Source organism: Amblyraja radiata, chromosome 11 (assembly GCF_010909765.2).
Source record: "Amblyraja radiata isolate CabotCenter1 chromosome 11, sAmbRad1.1.pri, whole genome shotgun sequence".
Taxonomy (NCBI): Eukaryota; Metazoa; Chordata; class Chondrichthyes; order Rajiformes; family Rajidae; genus Amblyraja; species Amblyraja radiata.
Window position 1 is genome coordinate 1,111,347 of NC_045966.1, and position 16,231 is coordinate 1,127,577.

General features: G+C 47.2%; 1 protein-coding gene across 1 annotated transcript in view; it reads left to right on the forward strand.

The window, feature by feature from the left end:
• Window positions 1-16,231, forward strand: part of LOC116978210 (shootin-1-like) — a 61,328-nt gene extending 45,097 nt beyond the window's left edge. Inside the window, exons 14-17 of the mRNA XM_033029188.1 lie at window positions 1,419-1,478; window positions 3,340-3,457; window positions 10,325-10,472; window positions 14,085-16,231. Of these exons, the coding sequence (XP_032885079.1) occupies window positions 1,419-1,478; window positions 3,340-3,457; window positions 10,325-10,472; window positions 14,085-14,262 (504 nt within the window). The 3' untranslated portion in view covers window positions 14,263-16,231. The remainder of the gene's footprint in view (window positions 1-1,418; window positions 1,479-3,339; window positions 3,458-10,324; window positions 10,473-14,084) is intronic.

The following is a 16,231-nucleotide window of genomic DNA, read 5'->3' on the forward strand; positions in this document are numbered from 1 at the left end:
TTTTTAAAAGTGTGCTGAAGAAAGCTCAGGATGTGGATGTCCCTGTTAGAGTAAAGAGCAAAGCAGGCAATTGTAAGGAAGCTTGGCTGACGAGGGAAATTGAGACGTTAGAGAAAAACAAGAAGGATGCATGGGACAGGTATAGGCAGCTGGGATCAAGTGCATCCCTGGAGGAGTTTCGGGAGCTAAGGAGTAAACTAAAAAAGGAAATCAGAAGAGAAAAAAGGGTCCAGGAGATAGCTCTGGCGGGTAAATGGTGGGCCTCTGGGTGGTGTTGTAGAGCAGAGGGATCTAGGAGTACAGGTGCATGGTTCCTTGACGGCCGAGTCGCAGGTAGATAAGGTGGTCAAAAAGGCTTTTGGCACTTTGGCCTTCATCAATCAGAGTATTGAGTATAGCAGTTGGGAGGTCATGTTGCAGTTGTATAAGATGTTGGTGAGACCGCATTTAGAGTATTGTGTTCAGTTCTGGGCACCATGTTATAGGAAAGATATTGTCGAGCTTGAAAGGGTTCAGAAAAGATTTATGAGGATGTTGCCAGGACTATAGGGTGTGAGCTATAGGGATAGGTTGAGAAGGCTGGGTCTCTATTCCATGGAGCACAGGAGGATAAGTGGTGATCTTTTTGAGGTGTATAAGATCATGAGAGAAATAGATCAAGTAGATGCACAGAATCTCTTGCCCAGAGTAGGGGAATTGAGGACCAGAGGACATAGGTTCAAGATGAGGGGGAAAAAATTTAATAGGAATCGGAGGGGTAACTTTTTCACACAAAAGGTGGTGGGTGTATGGAACAAGCTGCCAGAGGAGGTAGTTGAGGCTGGGACTATCCCATCTTTTGAGAAATAGACAGGTACATGGATAGGACAGGTTTGGACGAAGTGCAGGCAAGTGGGACTAGTGTAGCTGGGACATTGTTGACCAGTGTGGGCAAGTTGGCCCGAAGGGCCTGTTTCCACACTGTATCACTCTCTGACTATGATATATCCTGCAAAGTTACATTACATCCTTCCTAAACATACTTTGTGAATACGGCTAGTGCGATGGTAGAAGGGATACCAAATGGCCTGAAGCAGACATTGAGAATGAAAGGTCTCTGGATGCCAAGTGACAAATTATAATCAATAGTCGCAGGCAGTGAGAAATGGCTTGTTAATGTCCTTGTTTCTGCTCTGAAATAAAATAATCGCTGCTGAACTATGAGCAATATCAACAGGAAGCTGAACTGTCGATGTAAAGCCATGGGTGGAGGAGGGTGAGGGTAGTTGGGCAGCAGATGGGAGGCAACTGCACTCTGATGCAATGAAGTATTCACTTGCCCAAGGGCTCAGCAGACACCACGCACTGTGTGCCAGCAGGAGGCAGACTTGCTGAAGGCCGTTATTTATACCTGCTGTGTGTTTGTTTGTGCCTGATAGCCATCGCCGGTGGATGAGAAAGCGCAGGAGAGCGCCATGGACGAGCTGAAGGGCATATTGGTAAAGTAGCGAACCTTCTTAACCCTTTTGCAGCCAACACAGTGTGAAACCATTTTGGTAATGCATTGGAAGCTGGATCTATTTCAGCAAGCTATTTCTTTCCCAAACCTCACACAGAAGCATTTATACCGAGGTTCAATCCCACCAGCCATCATACGCTGGTGACATCGTACCATTGGGGAATTGACCCTGTGCATTGTTCACCTCAGTGCGATTACATTTTCTGAGCATGAATCATATACCTGATGTTTTATAGCCAATGGCACACACATCCCCTCCCAGGGTGCTATCCATAGCCGTTACTGATAATTCACTGGAGGTCTGAACATCACACGGGGCTGAACATCTGACAGCCTCCGGTTTCCATGTTGCTCCCTCCCAGACCACAGGCTTTATGTTTAGTCACCAGCTGGCAGCAGCAGTCACTGACCCCTGATCAGCCAGCACAAGTGAAGTTATCGAGGTTATGAGCATGATGAGGTTCAGGTACAATGAAGATCGTGCCTGCCATAGCCATGCAATGACCTGTTATCCAAACCTTTCAGGCATTGCTATGAGGCTGATATTCACAACCTTTCTGGGTTATTTTCAGCAGAAGACTTTAAATATCCCAGTGTTGGTGTGAGGGACTGCTGTCTTCAGCCTTTCCACTAGCCTCCTTATGGCCTAAACGTGGGCAGGTGGGACTAGTGTAGACTAGTGGGGCAGCATGGACGAGTTGGGCCGAAGATCCTGACTCTGCTGTAGAACTACTGTCATGCTGCACAAACCACTCATTCACAAAATGCATCCTTCATCAATAAAACTGTGTGCATCGGTCAGAGTGTGAGGAGTACTGTTATCAATTTAGCTGAGGATTATTGGGTAAATCAACATGGTATTTTGGTGAGGATTACATTTAGAATTGTAAGAGATTTTCTGACTTAACGTAGTCAAAAAGTAGCTGACCTGTTGTTAATGCCAGGTAATGAGGGAGCGACTCCCTCCCCAAGCATCGCGTGTAGTAACATGAGTGAATCATTCACATTGTCAGTTTGGCATGCAGTAACCTTTTCTCCAACATACTCATAACCCCTAGTAGAACACAAAAAATTATGCAACACTGACATAAAGCTCTTATTGTAGCAGACTGATGAATTACAATGCCCCTTAGTGTACCTGTCAAATAACATAAGCCAGATTGCAATAACCCTTAAAATTTACACACTTCTAAATAACTCAGACCAACCTTTATCTTATGTAATATCTTATAAAGAAACAGCCCGAAGTTCATGATGAAATATTTGATATCTCCTTCTGGTACTACTCATGTGCCTCATGCCAACAAGCATGAAGTGTGAGCATGGCTGTAGAGCACCCAGCATGGTGGGAACCACATAACCAGATGAGCCATCCTGCGGCAGATTTACCCTTGGATTGCAGTGAATGGGGGAGGGGCAGGAGGCAGGCAGGTACAACTGATGGGCCATTGGGGTAGACTGATTAGCAGCTCAAAATGAAGGAGTTGCTCGATGGCTACATCCAAGCCAAGGACGTTTGCCAGGTAAGGACAGGGTTTCATGTAATGCATGTCATGCTTCCCTCTCAGTTAAAGTCCATCAGAGGTCCAGCTCCCTCTTGTCCTCTAACTGCACTTTTCCACAAACAATTGTGTCAAATGTGCTGTCACTCTCACTCATCAGTCTCTGCACTGGGCCAGTGACTTCTGATTTTACATCTAGATGTTTTATATTTATTTTTACCTCAACAAATATTTACAAGCTTGGGACTTGCACTGCTAATGATCTGGGAGTGCAGCGGTTGACTAGTCTAAAGCCTGGCGTGTCCTCCTGTGCTGTCTGAATGCCATGTCTGCTCACAGGACTCTATGAAGAAAAGCCCAAGTCGCGGGTTTCCGGACACGGGGCAGAAGGCAGAGAACGAGCTGGAGGTGGTTCTGAGGCGTAGACGGAAGCAAGCTTCAGACTACAGTCCAAGAGGTAGCCAGATGTTGAACTTCAATAGTTATTGTTCAACCAGCCTGTGGCTCAGACAACAACATGTAAACTTGGCTATCTGTGGCTGAGGATCTAACTGTTAACTAATCCCAACATCTTTGATCACAGCACTGTTCATGGCTGGCGTCATTGTAAACAGGACACCAACTATGAACATTCAATTCAATTCAATTCAATTCAATTCAATTCAACTTTATTGTCATTGCACAAATACGAGTACAGGTACAACGAAATGCAGTTTAGCGTCTGGTCATAGTGCAAGATAGTAGAAATAAAAATACTGGTTAACAATGTGTGGACTGTGGATGAATTAAACTGGTACATAGGCAAATAAATGTATACAAATGGGAGAGTCTAAAGATAGCTAACGACGGGATTGTGAGTTCAGCAGTGTAATGGTGTTATTGGAAAAAGCTGTTCCTCAGCCTGCTTGGCGAGACCGGAGGCTCCTGTACCGCCTCCCTGATGGGAGGAGGGCAAATAGTCCATGGTTAGGGTGAGAGGGGTCCTTGATGATTTTCCCGGCCCGTCTCAGACACCGTTTGCGGTGGAGGGCATCCATGGCAGGGAGCGGGGCACCGATGATGTGCTGAGCGGTTTTCACCACCCGTTGCAGTGCCTTCCTGTCAGCTGTGGTGCAGCTGCTGTACCATACCGTGAAGCAGGTGGTCAGGATGCTTTCGATGGTACAGCGGTAGAAGTTGGACAGGATCTGGGGGGACAGGTGGGCTTTCTTAAGCCTCCTCAGAAAGTAAAGGCACTGCTGCGCCTTTTTGATCAGTTTGGTGGTATTGAGGGACCAGGACAGATCCTCTGAGATGTGTACCCCAAGGAATTTGTAGTTGGAGACGCGCTCCACCTCAGTCCCGTTTATGTGGATGGGGGTATGTCTGCCACCTCTGGTCTTCCTGAAGTCAACGATGATTTCCTTCGTCTTCTTAAGAGTTGAGGACGAGGTTATTGTTGGTACACCAGGCTGCCAGGTTCTGGACCTCCTCCCTATAGGCTGATTCGTTGTTGTCCCTGATCAGTCCTACCACCGTGGTGTCATCGGCAAATTTTATGATGGCGTTGGAGCCATACTTAGGGACGCAGTCATGGGTGAAGAGGGAGTAGAGGAGAGGGCTGAGCACACAGCCCTGTGGCATGCCGGTGTTCAGTGTTAGAATGGAGGAGGTGAGGTTGTTGATCCTAACAGACTGTGGTCTGTTGGTGAGGAAATCCAGTGTCCAATTGCAGAGGGAGGTGGTGATGCCAAGTCCGCTGAGTTTGGTGATCAAGCTGGCGGGGATGACAGTATTAAATGCGGAGCTGAAGTCGATGAACAACAACCTGATGTAGGAGTTGTTGTTGTCCAGGTGGGTCACGGCAGAGTGTAGGGCAGCAGATATGGCGTCCTCTGTAGACCTGTTGGGCCGGTAGGCAAACTGATGGGGGTCCAGTGTGGAGGGGGAGGCTGGCTTTGAGGTGAGCCAAGATCAGCCGCTCAAAGCACTTTGCAATGACAGGGGTGAGTGCCACTGGGTGGAAATCGTTGAGACTCCCTGTAGCTGATTGTTTGGGCACTGGCACAATGGTTGAGGTCTTGAGGCAAGTGGGGACGACACCCTGGGCCAGTGACAGATTGAAAATGTCAGTGAAGACCAGGGATAGTTGTCCGGCACATGCCCTGAGCACACGCCCGGGGATGCCGTCGGGGCTGGCAGCTTTGTGCACATTCACTTTGCTCGGTGCGCCTTGTACAGCAGAGGTGGAGAGACAGAGGGGTTGTTCGTTCGGGGGTTGGGCAGCTTTGATGGCTGGTGTTTTGTTGTCCCGGTCAAAACGAGCATAGAAGTAGTTTAGCTCGTAAGGAAGGGAGGCGTTGTCTGGGGGGGGGGGGGGGGGTGTTAACTTTATTGTAGTCGGCAATGGACTTGATGCCTTGCCACATGCGTCTGGGGTCGGAGTTGTTTTGAAAATGCTCCTCGATATGCCGTTTGTGTTTGAGTTTTGCGCTCCTGATTCCCTTTATCAGGTTGGCCCTGGATGAGCGGCATCGCGAGCCTTCAGCAAGAGTCTGACCTCTCTGCTCATCCACGGCTTCTGATTAGGGAAGGTCTTTATTTGTTTGTGGGTTGTGACGTTGTTGATGCAGAATTTGATGTAGTCCAAAACGGATGAGGTGTATGTGTTAATGTCCACTTGAGAGTCAAAGGTGGCCTGAGTGGCAAACAGACTCCAGTCTGTTTGCTGAAACTGTTCCTGTAGTACAGAGACAGCCCCTTCAGGCCAAACCTTCACTGTCCTCACGGTTGGTTTCACACGTCTGATGAGAGGTGTGTATTTGGGGAGCAGGAACAGAGAGAGGTGGTCAGACTGTCCCAGGTGGGGGAGGGGGAGGGCTTTGTAGGTTTCAGTAATATTAGTGTATACTAAATCCAGAATATTGTCTCCTCTGGTTGGACAGGAGACATGTTGATGGAACCTGGGGAGTACAGTTTTAAGGTTGGAGTGGTTAAAATCACCCGCAACAATAAAAGCCCCCTCTGGGTGTGCAGTTAGTTGCTTGCTGATAGCAGCTTGCAGCTCTTCCATTGCTAGCCTGGCATTAGCGTCCGGAGGTACATAGACTGCAGTGATAACAATCAATGTAAATTCTCTGGACAGATAGAAGGGCCTGCACTTTATCATCAGGTATTCCAGGTCAGCAGAGCAGTGACTACCAATCATAACAACGTCCGTACATCATGAATTGTTCACATAAATGCACAGCCCGCCGCCCTTGGTCTTATCGGAGTCCTCCGCTGTTCTGTCGGCCCTGAAGACTGTGCGCCCATCCAGCTCGATGGCGTTGTCCAGGACGGGTATATAGGCGCTCCGGAAGTGGCGGCGCTGTTAACAGCTGCGGCTCGCCTGCAGTCCGTCTGTCTTTACTTTTTTCTGTTGTTTTTTTTGTCTTGTTTTGGTTAAGTTTTAGTTTGTTGGGTTGTGTTAGAGGGGGTGAAACATGTCCTCTGTTTCTTCCTTCGGGAGAATGCGACTTTTTCGTGTCATATCCCCCTTCTCTGCCTCCGTCTGCGCTGAGGCCTAATGGCGGAGTGGGCGGCCTCCAACCTGCGACCGACCCCGAAGCTCCGGAAGCAGAGCCAGCCAGGACTTACCAACGAGAGGCTGGCCGTCTTCGGGGCTAAGGCAGCGGTGGCCCGACTTGCTGGTGCGGCGTTCTGGCTTTCGGCGGCGGCCTGGAGCTGATGCAGCGGGGCTCGGAGCTGAGACTGCGGGACCCGGAGCTGGGGCAGCGGCCTGGAGCTGGGGCAGCTGCCCGGAGCTGGGGCGGCTGCCCGGAGCTGGGGCGGCGGCCCGGAGCGGAGACTGCGGGACCTGGAACGGCGACTGCGGGACCCGGAGCTGGGGCGGCGGCCCGGAGCTGGAGCAGCGGCCCGGAGCGGAGGCTGAGGGACCCGGAGCTGGGGCGGCGGCCCGGAACGGAGACTGCGGGACCTGGAGCTGGGGCGGCTGCCCGGAGCTGATGCTGTGGCGGCTGTCCGGAGCTGATGCTGTGGCGGGCCGTCTCGGATCGGAGACGGCGTTCCGGCTATCGGCGGCGGCGACATCACCACGGAGGTCCGCTGGACTGGAGAGCGGCATCTTCGGCCTGGATCGATCGCCTCAGCGCAGAGGGAGGACAAGGAGGGCAGAGACGGAGACTAAGACTTTGCCTCCATCACAGTGATGATGTGCTTGGTGAACTCACTGTGGTGGATGTTTAATTTGTGTTTATTGTATGTTTTGTTATTATTGATTCTGTGTATGACTGCAGGCAACATAATTTCGTTCAGACCGAAAGGTCTGAATGACAATAAAGGATCTATCTATCTATCTATCTATCTATCTATCTATCTATCTATCTATCTATCTATCTATCTATCTATCTATCTATCTATCTATCTATCTATCTATCTATCTATCTATCTATCTATCTATCTATCTATCTATCTATCTATCTATCTATCTATCTATCTATCTATCTATCTATCTATCTATCTATCTATCTATCTATCTATCTATCTATCTATCTATCTATCTATCTATCTATCTATCTATCTATCTATCTATCTATCTATCTATCTATCTATCTATCTATCTATCTATCTATCTATCTATCTATCTATCTATCTATCTATCTATCTATCTATCTATCTATCTATCTATCTATCTATCTATCTATCTATCTATCTATCTATCTATCTATCTATCTATCTATCTATCTATCTATCTATCTATCTATCTATCTATCTATCTATCTATCTATCTATCTATCTATCTATCTATCTATCTATCTATCTATCTATCTATCTATCTATCTATCTATCTATCTATCTATCTATCTATCTATCTATCTATCTATCTATCTATCTATCTATCTATCTATCTATCTATCTATCTATCTATCTATCTATCTATCTATCTATCTATCTATCTATCTATCTATCTATCTATCTATCTATCTATCTATCTATCTATCTATCTATCTATCTATCTATCTATCTATCTATCTATCTATCTATCTATCTATCTATCTATCTATCTATCTATCTATCTATCTATCTATCTATCTATCTATCTATCTATCTATCTATCTATCTATCTATCTATCTATCTATCTATCTATCTATCTATCTATCTATCTATCTATCTATCTATCTATCTATCTATCTATCTATCTATCTATCTATCTATCTATCTATCTATCTATCTATCTATCTATCTATCTATCTATCTATCTATCTATCTATCTATCTATCTATCTATCTATCTATCTATCTATCTATCTATCTATCTATCTATCTATCTATCTATCTATCTATCTATCTATCTATCTATCTATCTATCTATCTATCTATCTATCTATCTATCTATCTATCTATCTATCTATCTATCTATCTATCTATCTATCTATCTATCTATCTATCTATCTATCTATCTATCTATCTATCTATCTAGTCGTTAAGCCATGTTTCGGTAAAGACCATGGCGTTGCAGTCAGCGATCCGTTTATGTGAGGTGATTCGCAGCCGTAGTTCATCGATTTTATTCACCAGGGACCGAACATTGGCGAGGAAAATGCTTGGCAGAGCTGGCTGGTGAGGGTTTAGCTTTAGCCTAGCCCGATAGTCTCCCCGCTTCCCACGTCTTTGTTTGCGGTCTCTGCGCCGCCTCCGGGCACTTCCTGTCGGAGGAGCTGGCACACTAGACCGCGGTGTCCTGGTGATCTCCGGCGGTAGTTGGAAGTCGCTTAGTGTACTGGTTGTACAGAGAAGACCGAGATCCAGTAGTTCTTGACGGCCATACGAAGTCTTCGCTCGACTGTTCCGAACGAAAACTACGGTAATTATTAACCAGAAAATTACTAACTTGCAAAAACTGTGGAGACGCAGAGCCTCGCGTTGTGCACGTGACGCCATCTTGAAAACATATCTATTCATATCCATCTGCCACTTTGACCTCCCATTACACAGACCTAGAGGCTTATTGTTCCCATTCAGCCATTTTGATTTCTCATTACAGACGTAATGTTGAATGTACTGATAACTTTGCTCCCTTCCCCACCTTCTGTTATACCTAAAACTATTCTGCATCTCTCCCTTCCCTAGTTCCGAAGACCACAGACCTGAAATGTCAACTTTCTCTTTCTGTGGTTTCTCCCTGACCTGTTGAGTTGTTTCCAGCACTTTCCACTTCATTTCTTATTTCCAGCTTCTGCAGTGTCTTTGATTTATTTTCGTCGGTGATGTCTCCTTTCATGTTGAACCGTTTCTGTCTGCCTGTATCAGCTGACTGCAGTGCTTCATGATTTGGTCCAGTTTTCTTCCAGAGTTTATCATTTCCCATTTACGCCTCTGCATTCAAAGTCGTCTGTCCATTCCCATCACAGATGTTGCCTGACCTGCTGAGTTCCTGCAGCAATTTGTATTTTACTCAAGATTCCATCAACACCTGTGCCGACATTGAACATGTACCAATGTTTGTGTTTAGTCCTTCAGGCAACTTCCGTTCTATCCAGCCATCTTCATTAATACACTGCATCTTACTTTTATACATATGATGTACCTTAATAATGCCACTTGAAAGGTGTGCACAGCATCCACTTTCATTCCTTTATGAGTGCAATAACAGTTTACAAACAAAGGAGAGGATGAAATTCAGCTTGGTATTGGTGATGTCTACTGCTCTCTGATTTTATCCTCTTCCCCGCTGCTCATGTGGCACCTTGTCCAATAGAACCCATGACATTGATACCTGCTGACACTAACACAGCTACAGGTCTCTAGTAGAGAGCATATTGACTGGTTATATCTCCGTCTAATTTGGTAACTTGAATGGCCAGGAATGAGCGAGCTTACAGAGAGTGGTGGACACTGCCTGCTCCAATAGAGGTGCTGAACTCCCCACCGTTGAAGGGATCAACAGGAGGTATTGTCTCAAATAGGCAGCCAATATCATCAAAGGCCCACACCATCCTGGTCACTCATTTCACTGCTGCCATAGGGATGAAGATACAGAAGCCTGTGAACCAAAACCTCCAGATTCAAGAACAACTTCTTCCCAGCAACTATCAGGCTCTTGAATACTGCACTTGGTTACACTACGGGCTTCCGTTTTTGGACTATTACGGCCTGGTTACCTGGTGTTATTGATTATTAATTTGTTGTATTCTTATTTATTTATCTGCATGTTATTGGGTTTACAGGCCTTAGGCTGCAGCAAGTAAGAATGTTATTGTTCCATTGCCAGTGCATATGACAATTAAACACTCTTGACACCTGGGCTGGATAATGAAGCATTGCTCTTTTCTATCCCTGACAGACGGAAGTGATACAGATGCCAGTGATTCTGCCTCCACCAAGTCACTTAGCCTGAAGGACGGCGATTACAGGAAGAGCAGTAACCTGCAGTCCAGCCCCGAGCCACGGGCTCCCAGCTCCGAAGACCGGGAGAGCAGCAGCTCCGGCAGGTAACTGGGGACTGGAACTGCTTCCTGCCTTGACCCAGGTTCAAAACATAATCATTTCTGAGAGGTGCAGAGGCATCCTGAGCTAACAGTTGATTTGTCTTCTGACAATATTTTCCTGTTCATTTTAAACATCTTGTAGTGTCAAGAATGAATGATTCATGATACTTTATTATTATCACATGCGACACGTCTGTGAAATTCTTTGTTTTGCATACCATACACAAAGTATGCAAAGAATCACCAGGTAGGGGCATTGACAAAGTGTTTAATGAAGTCCCAATGGACCGTCTTTGTTCTCTGCCCCCCCCCCCTCGGTCCCTCTTTGTACTTGTCCGACCTCCGGGACCCACCACAAACCCATCCAATCTCCGGCACTCACCACCAAAGATCTTAGAGATCTTCGCTCACCACGCTCCATCCAACCTCTGGCACTCCCACAGCAGGCCCCTCCGACCTCCACCGTGTGTCTGCCCAACCGGCGGGTCCTCTCTATATTGCTCCGTGGTACCCACCGGGACCTACCGACGGCCCACCTTATTCTCTGATGGTCCATCTCACTCTCCAACAGCCCGCCGCACTCTCGGCGTTTGCTGCGGGCCCCTCCTCGCTCTCGTGGCTTGGGTCCCATCAACATCCACGGTGGGCTTGCCGGGCCTACTGGAGGGCTTGGGCCTGCTCACCGGGCACACTCCCAGCCGTGCCTCTCGCCATTAACACACCTAGTTGGCAGCGTGATGGAAGTCTGCTAAAACCTACGGTATTGTGCTGAGGAATAAATAGATTGTACTTTCTGGCCTGGGCCTGAGCTATTTCTCCCAAATGTGGACAGGATCAGCCCAGAGAGACAGATGGCGACTGGGCGGTGAGGCAGGACCAGAGTCCAGGGCCTCTGCCTGTTGGGTCCTCACCTTTCAGGTCCGTGTTGAGGGTCTGTTGGGATCTTTAGAATTCCAGTTTGAAGCCTGAACATTCCTTGTTAGCTGGGAGCTGGTCATCTCCTGTAAGACCTCAGGCAATCCCAGTGTCGTGGCCACTGCTCTGGTCATCTAACCCGCTGAAGGTGAGTTTCGATGGTCCTGTCATGTTCAGTCACTTTAACCAGCACTGGGATTGGTCTCTGTGGACCTCAGTGAGAATGGGTCAGCTCCTGAGTACAAGAGGCAAAGCTGCAGCATTTTCACCAATTTTAACCAGTGTAGCCATCAGCTCATTCAGTTCACCCAAGGCGAATGGTTAGTACATTGGATAAAGCAAAGCTGTTTACGTGACCCAACCTCTGGAATCCCTCTCCAATTCACTTTCTCCCATCCATTATTTGGATCCAGCAGCTCAGGATGTAATTCAGATTCAGATTCAGATTCAGATTCAATTTTAATTGTCATTGTCAGTGTACAGTGCAGAGACAACGAAATGCATTCAGCATCTCCCTGGAAGAGCGACATAGCAAATGATTTGAATAAATAATAATAAGTGTCCGGGGGGGGGGGGTGATTGGCAGTCACCGAGGTACGTTGTTGAGTAGAGTGACAGCCGCCGGGAAGAAGCTGTTCCTGGACCTGCTGGTTCGGCAACGGAGAGAACTGTAGCGGCTCCCGGATGGTAGGAGGATAAACAGTCCATGGTTGGGGTGAGAGCAGTACTTGGCGATGCTGAGCGCCCTCCGCAGACAACGCTTGCTTTGGACAGACTCAATGGAGGGGAGCGAGGAACCGGTGATGCGTTGGGCAATTTTCACCACCCTCTGCAATGCCTTCCGGTCGGAGACAGAGCAGTTGCCATACCATATTGTGATGCAGTTGGTAAGGATGCTCTCGATGGTGCAGCGGTAGAAGTTCACCAGGATCTGAGGAGACAGATGGACCTTCTTCAGTCTCCTCAGGAAGAAGAGACGCTGGTGAGCCTTCTTGATCAGAGTTGAGGTATTGTGGGTCCAAGAGAGGTCATCGAAGATGTTGACTCCCAGGAACCTGAAGCTAGAAACACGTTCCACCTCCGTCCCGTTAATGTGGATGGGGGTGTGCGTGCCGCCCCTGGACTTCCTGAAGTCTACAATGAGCTCCTTGGTCTTCTTGGAGTTAAGGGCCAGGTTGTTGTCAGCGCACCATGCTGCTAAGTGCTGGACCTCCTCCCTGTAGGCCGACTCATCGTTGTTGCTGATGAGGCCAATCACCGTTGTATCATCTGCATACTTGATGATGGTGTTAGTACCATGTACAGGTGTGCAGTCATAGGTGAAGAGGGAGTAGAGGAGGGGGCTCAGCACACAGCCCTGTTCAGGGTGAGGGTTGAAGAGGTGTGCTTGTCTAACCTAACAGACTGGGGTCTGTTGGTTAGAAAGTCCAGTATCCAGTTGCAGAGGGAGGGGTCGATGCCCAGGTTACCGAGTTTGGTGATCAGTTTTGATGGTATAATGGTGTTGAATGCTGAGCTGTAATCGATGAACAGCATTCTTACGTAAGTGTCTCTGTTGTCGAGGTGGGAGAGGGCGGAGTGAAGTGCCGTTGAGATGGCATCCTCCGTACTCCTGTTCTTGCAGTAGGCAAACTGATAGGGATCCAGTGTGGGGGGTAGGCAGCTTTTGAGGTGTGCCAGGACCAGCCTCTCGAAGCACTTGGTGATGATGGGGGTAAGTGCAACTGGGCGGAAGTCGTTGAGGCTTGCCGCAGTGGAGTGTTTTGGCACTGGCACGATGGAGGTGGTTATAAGGCATGTGGGGACAACTGCTTGGGCAAGTGACAGGTTGAAGATGTCAGTCCAGACGTCTGTCAGCTGCGCAGCACAGGCCCTGAGCACGCGCCCGGGGATGCCGTCAGGGCCAGCAGCTTTACGTGCATTGGTCCTACTCAGTGCCACGTATACGTCGTAGGGGGTGAGTGTGAGGGGTTGGTGATCGGCAGGTAGCACAGCCTTGATGGCTGTCTCTAGATTGTCCCTGTCGAAGCGGCCATAGAAGTGATTAAGCTCCTCAAGGAAGGAGGCGTCGCTGGATGTGGGGGTGGTGTTGGAGGGTCTGTAGTCCATGATGGCCTGGATGCCTTGCCACATGCGTCGGGGGTCGGAGTTGTTGTTGAAGTGCTCCTCAATCCTGAGCTTATGGCAGTGCTAGGCCTTCTTGATGCCCCTCTTCAGGTTAGCCCTGGCTGAACAGTAGGCTCGAGCATCGCCTGACCTGAAAGCGGTGTCCCGTGCTTTCAGCAGTAGCCTGACCTCGCTGTTCATCCATGGCTTCTGATTCGGGAATATGGTCACCTGTTTGAGGGAGGTGACACTATTGATGGTGGAGTTTATAAAGTCCAGAACAAAGGATGTGTAGGAATCAATGTCCGTGTGGGAGTCAAGGGTGGCCTGGGCTGCAAACGCCTTCCAGTCAGTGTTTCCAAAACACTGCTGAAGTGTGAAGTCCACTTCCTCTGACCAGACTTTAACTGTCCTCCCATTCCATTACTATGTTAACTGCACCAGATAAAAGTAGCAGAGATCTAATAAATAACCACACAGGCTTAGGGACATGAATGGTCTGCTTATGTTCTGATGTTTTCAGATATTCTATATAAATGTAACATGATTTTATTTCTGTCTTCTTTTAACAATTTTCTTTCTTTCCATCTTCAGCTATGAAGAAATTAAGAGAAAATGTTCAACTAAAGAAGAGATCATTCAAGCCCAGGGTATCCTTATCACCGTAAATGGGCAGTCCGACTCAGCGGAGCAGAGAAGCAGCCTGGTTCAGGACAGGAGCACATCCGAGGGTGACAGCTTGATCCAGGAAAGCCTGGATGCAGATTGTTGATGGCAGCCAGGAGGTGGTGTTGTCAGGCAGCCTACAGCTATTGTTGAAAATGATAACCTGGCCATCTGACCAGAAGGCCTGTAAATGTGCAGGTTCAAATGACATGGGTGACGTGTGACCCAGTGAGGTAGCTCACTGAGTTCGCTCAGCCTGAGGTACAGGCTCAGCTGGAGGGTAACTAACATCCTTGGAATAGAATTCCTCCTCCATCCTCCAGCGTGATTATTGCCTTTTCTGTTGGTGGGCAGAAAGTCACGGGCTGGAGGGTATAGAGAGGAATATCTAAGGTACATTCCTGTTGCCTTGCGCTGCAGAGTGCAGACTCACCTGACGTCACCGCCACAAATGAGAGAAGTTTCACAGATGTGTTCCATAAAGTCCATAACACCAGATCTAGCTGTGGCCTTGACAGCCTCATTTTATTTTTCATTTTATTAATTTTATCAGCTCCTCAAAAAGATTTGGCGTGATATTAGTCATAACTAATTACAGGTTCAACTACGACTACATTAAAATTCATTCAGATGTAATGTTTGGATTTGCTGGTGATTATTTTTTGCCAATTTTCATCCCATCCTGTTGCCTCCTAACCACAACCTAGGGCTTGATCAAGCATAATATAATACGGAAGGTGAGTGCATTACTTGTTATCTCCTGACCTCTGCCAACCAGGTGCTTCCTCTTCTATGAACGTTTAGTCCAGCATTACAAAACCTATTCGTTTCTCACTCCAGTTGTTATTGGCCACAAACAGCAGCTGTACCATTCCAATCACACATTGCTAACAGCTTAGTATCAGAAATTGATTATTAATTAGATAACATGAGTAGAAACCCCCTATTATATAATTCCTCTGAAACCTGATCCTCCGGATATTTCTGTGTACATTCTGTTGTAGGGGAATGTCACTGAGGAGAACCACTGTCCTGTCTTCTGCTCAGTGCTGCCTCATGATTCCCAGTGGAGTACACAGGGCTGCTGCTGCACATCTCACGGTATAATTATCGTCACCTCTCGAGTCTCCAGCGTTTTCATGTGAAAACAATGTCAGTTTGATGGGCACGACCATGAAAGAGGGAGGACCAAAGAAACAGAACATCTGCAGCAAGTGGTTATTAAACTGGAGGATAATTCCAGACAATAGGATATTCATGCCACATACTGCTCCCGTTTAGAGGCATAATAACAATCAACAAAATAATATTTACTTCAGCTGTACCTGGAGTGGTAAAGTTGCAGCCAGAACGTAGAAATGTACAGCATTAGGAACAGGCCCTTCGGCCCACAATATCAGTGCCGAACATGATGCCAAGACCAAGTCTTATCTACCTGCATATAATCCATATCCCCCCCCATTCAATGCATATCATTGTGCCTATTTAAAAGTTCAACACCACTACCGTATTGTATGGAAAGAGTAAATGCGCAAGATAATTCTGCCAATATCCACCATGGAGTTTGAGGAGATGTGGATTGTGGCTGCACTATGATGCAGAGACAGCGTTCCATCCTGCTGCCAGACCGCTAAGAGGAGTTGCAGAGTCTGGCCAATTTCCAGCTGTGTTGAAAACCTTTTCCAGTTCTCCAATAACATGGTCTTGAATGAGAAAGTAGGGCTTTTTTTTAATAGATTGTTCAACTAAACCTGTTTAGCAGGAAATATTGCACAGAAACACAATTCTAGTTACTCAACCTGATGATAACATTTAGTTGAAAAGTCACAATGGAAAAGTTTAATTTTGCAAGCAGAAGGAGATAAACTATTTGCTGCACAATGTGCGAGCTCACCGCAAGTCTGATGGAAAGGCAAATGATCAATGCAGCAGAATAATTATCCAGAGACACACGAGACCATAAATGCTGGATCGTGAACAAAATTGGCTGGTGGAGGAACACACCAGATTAGGCCTGACCCACTGAGTTCCTCCATCAGAAGAATGATGTAATCAGTTTATACTGGAGCTGTGGT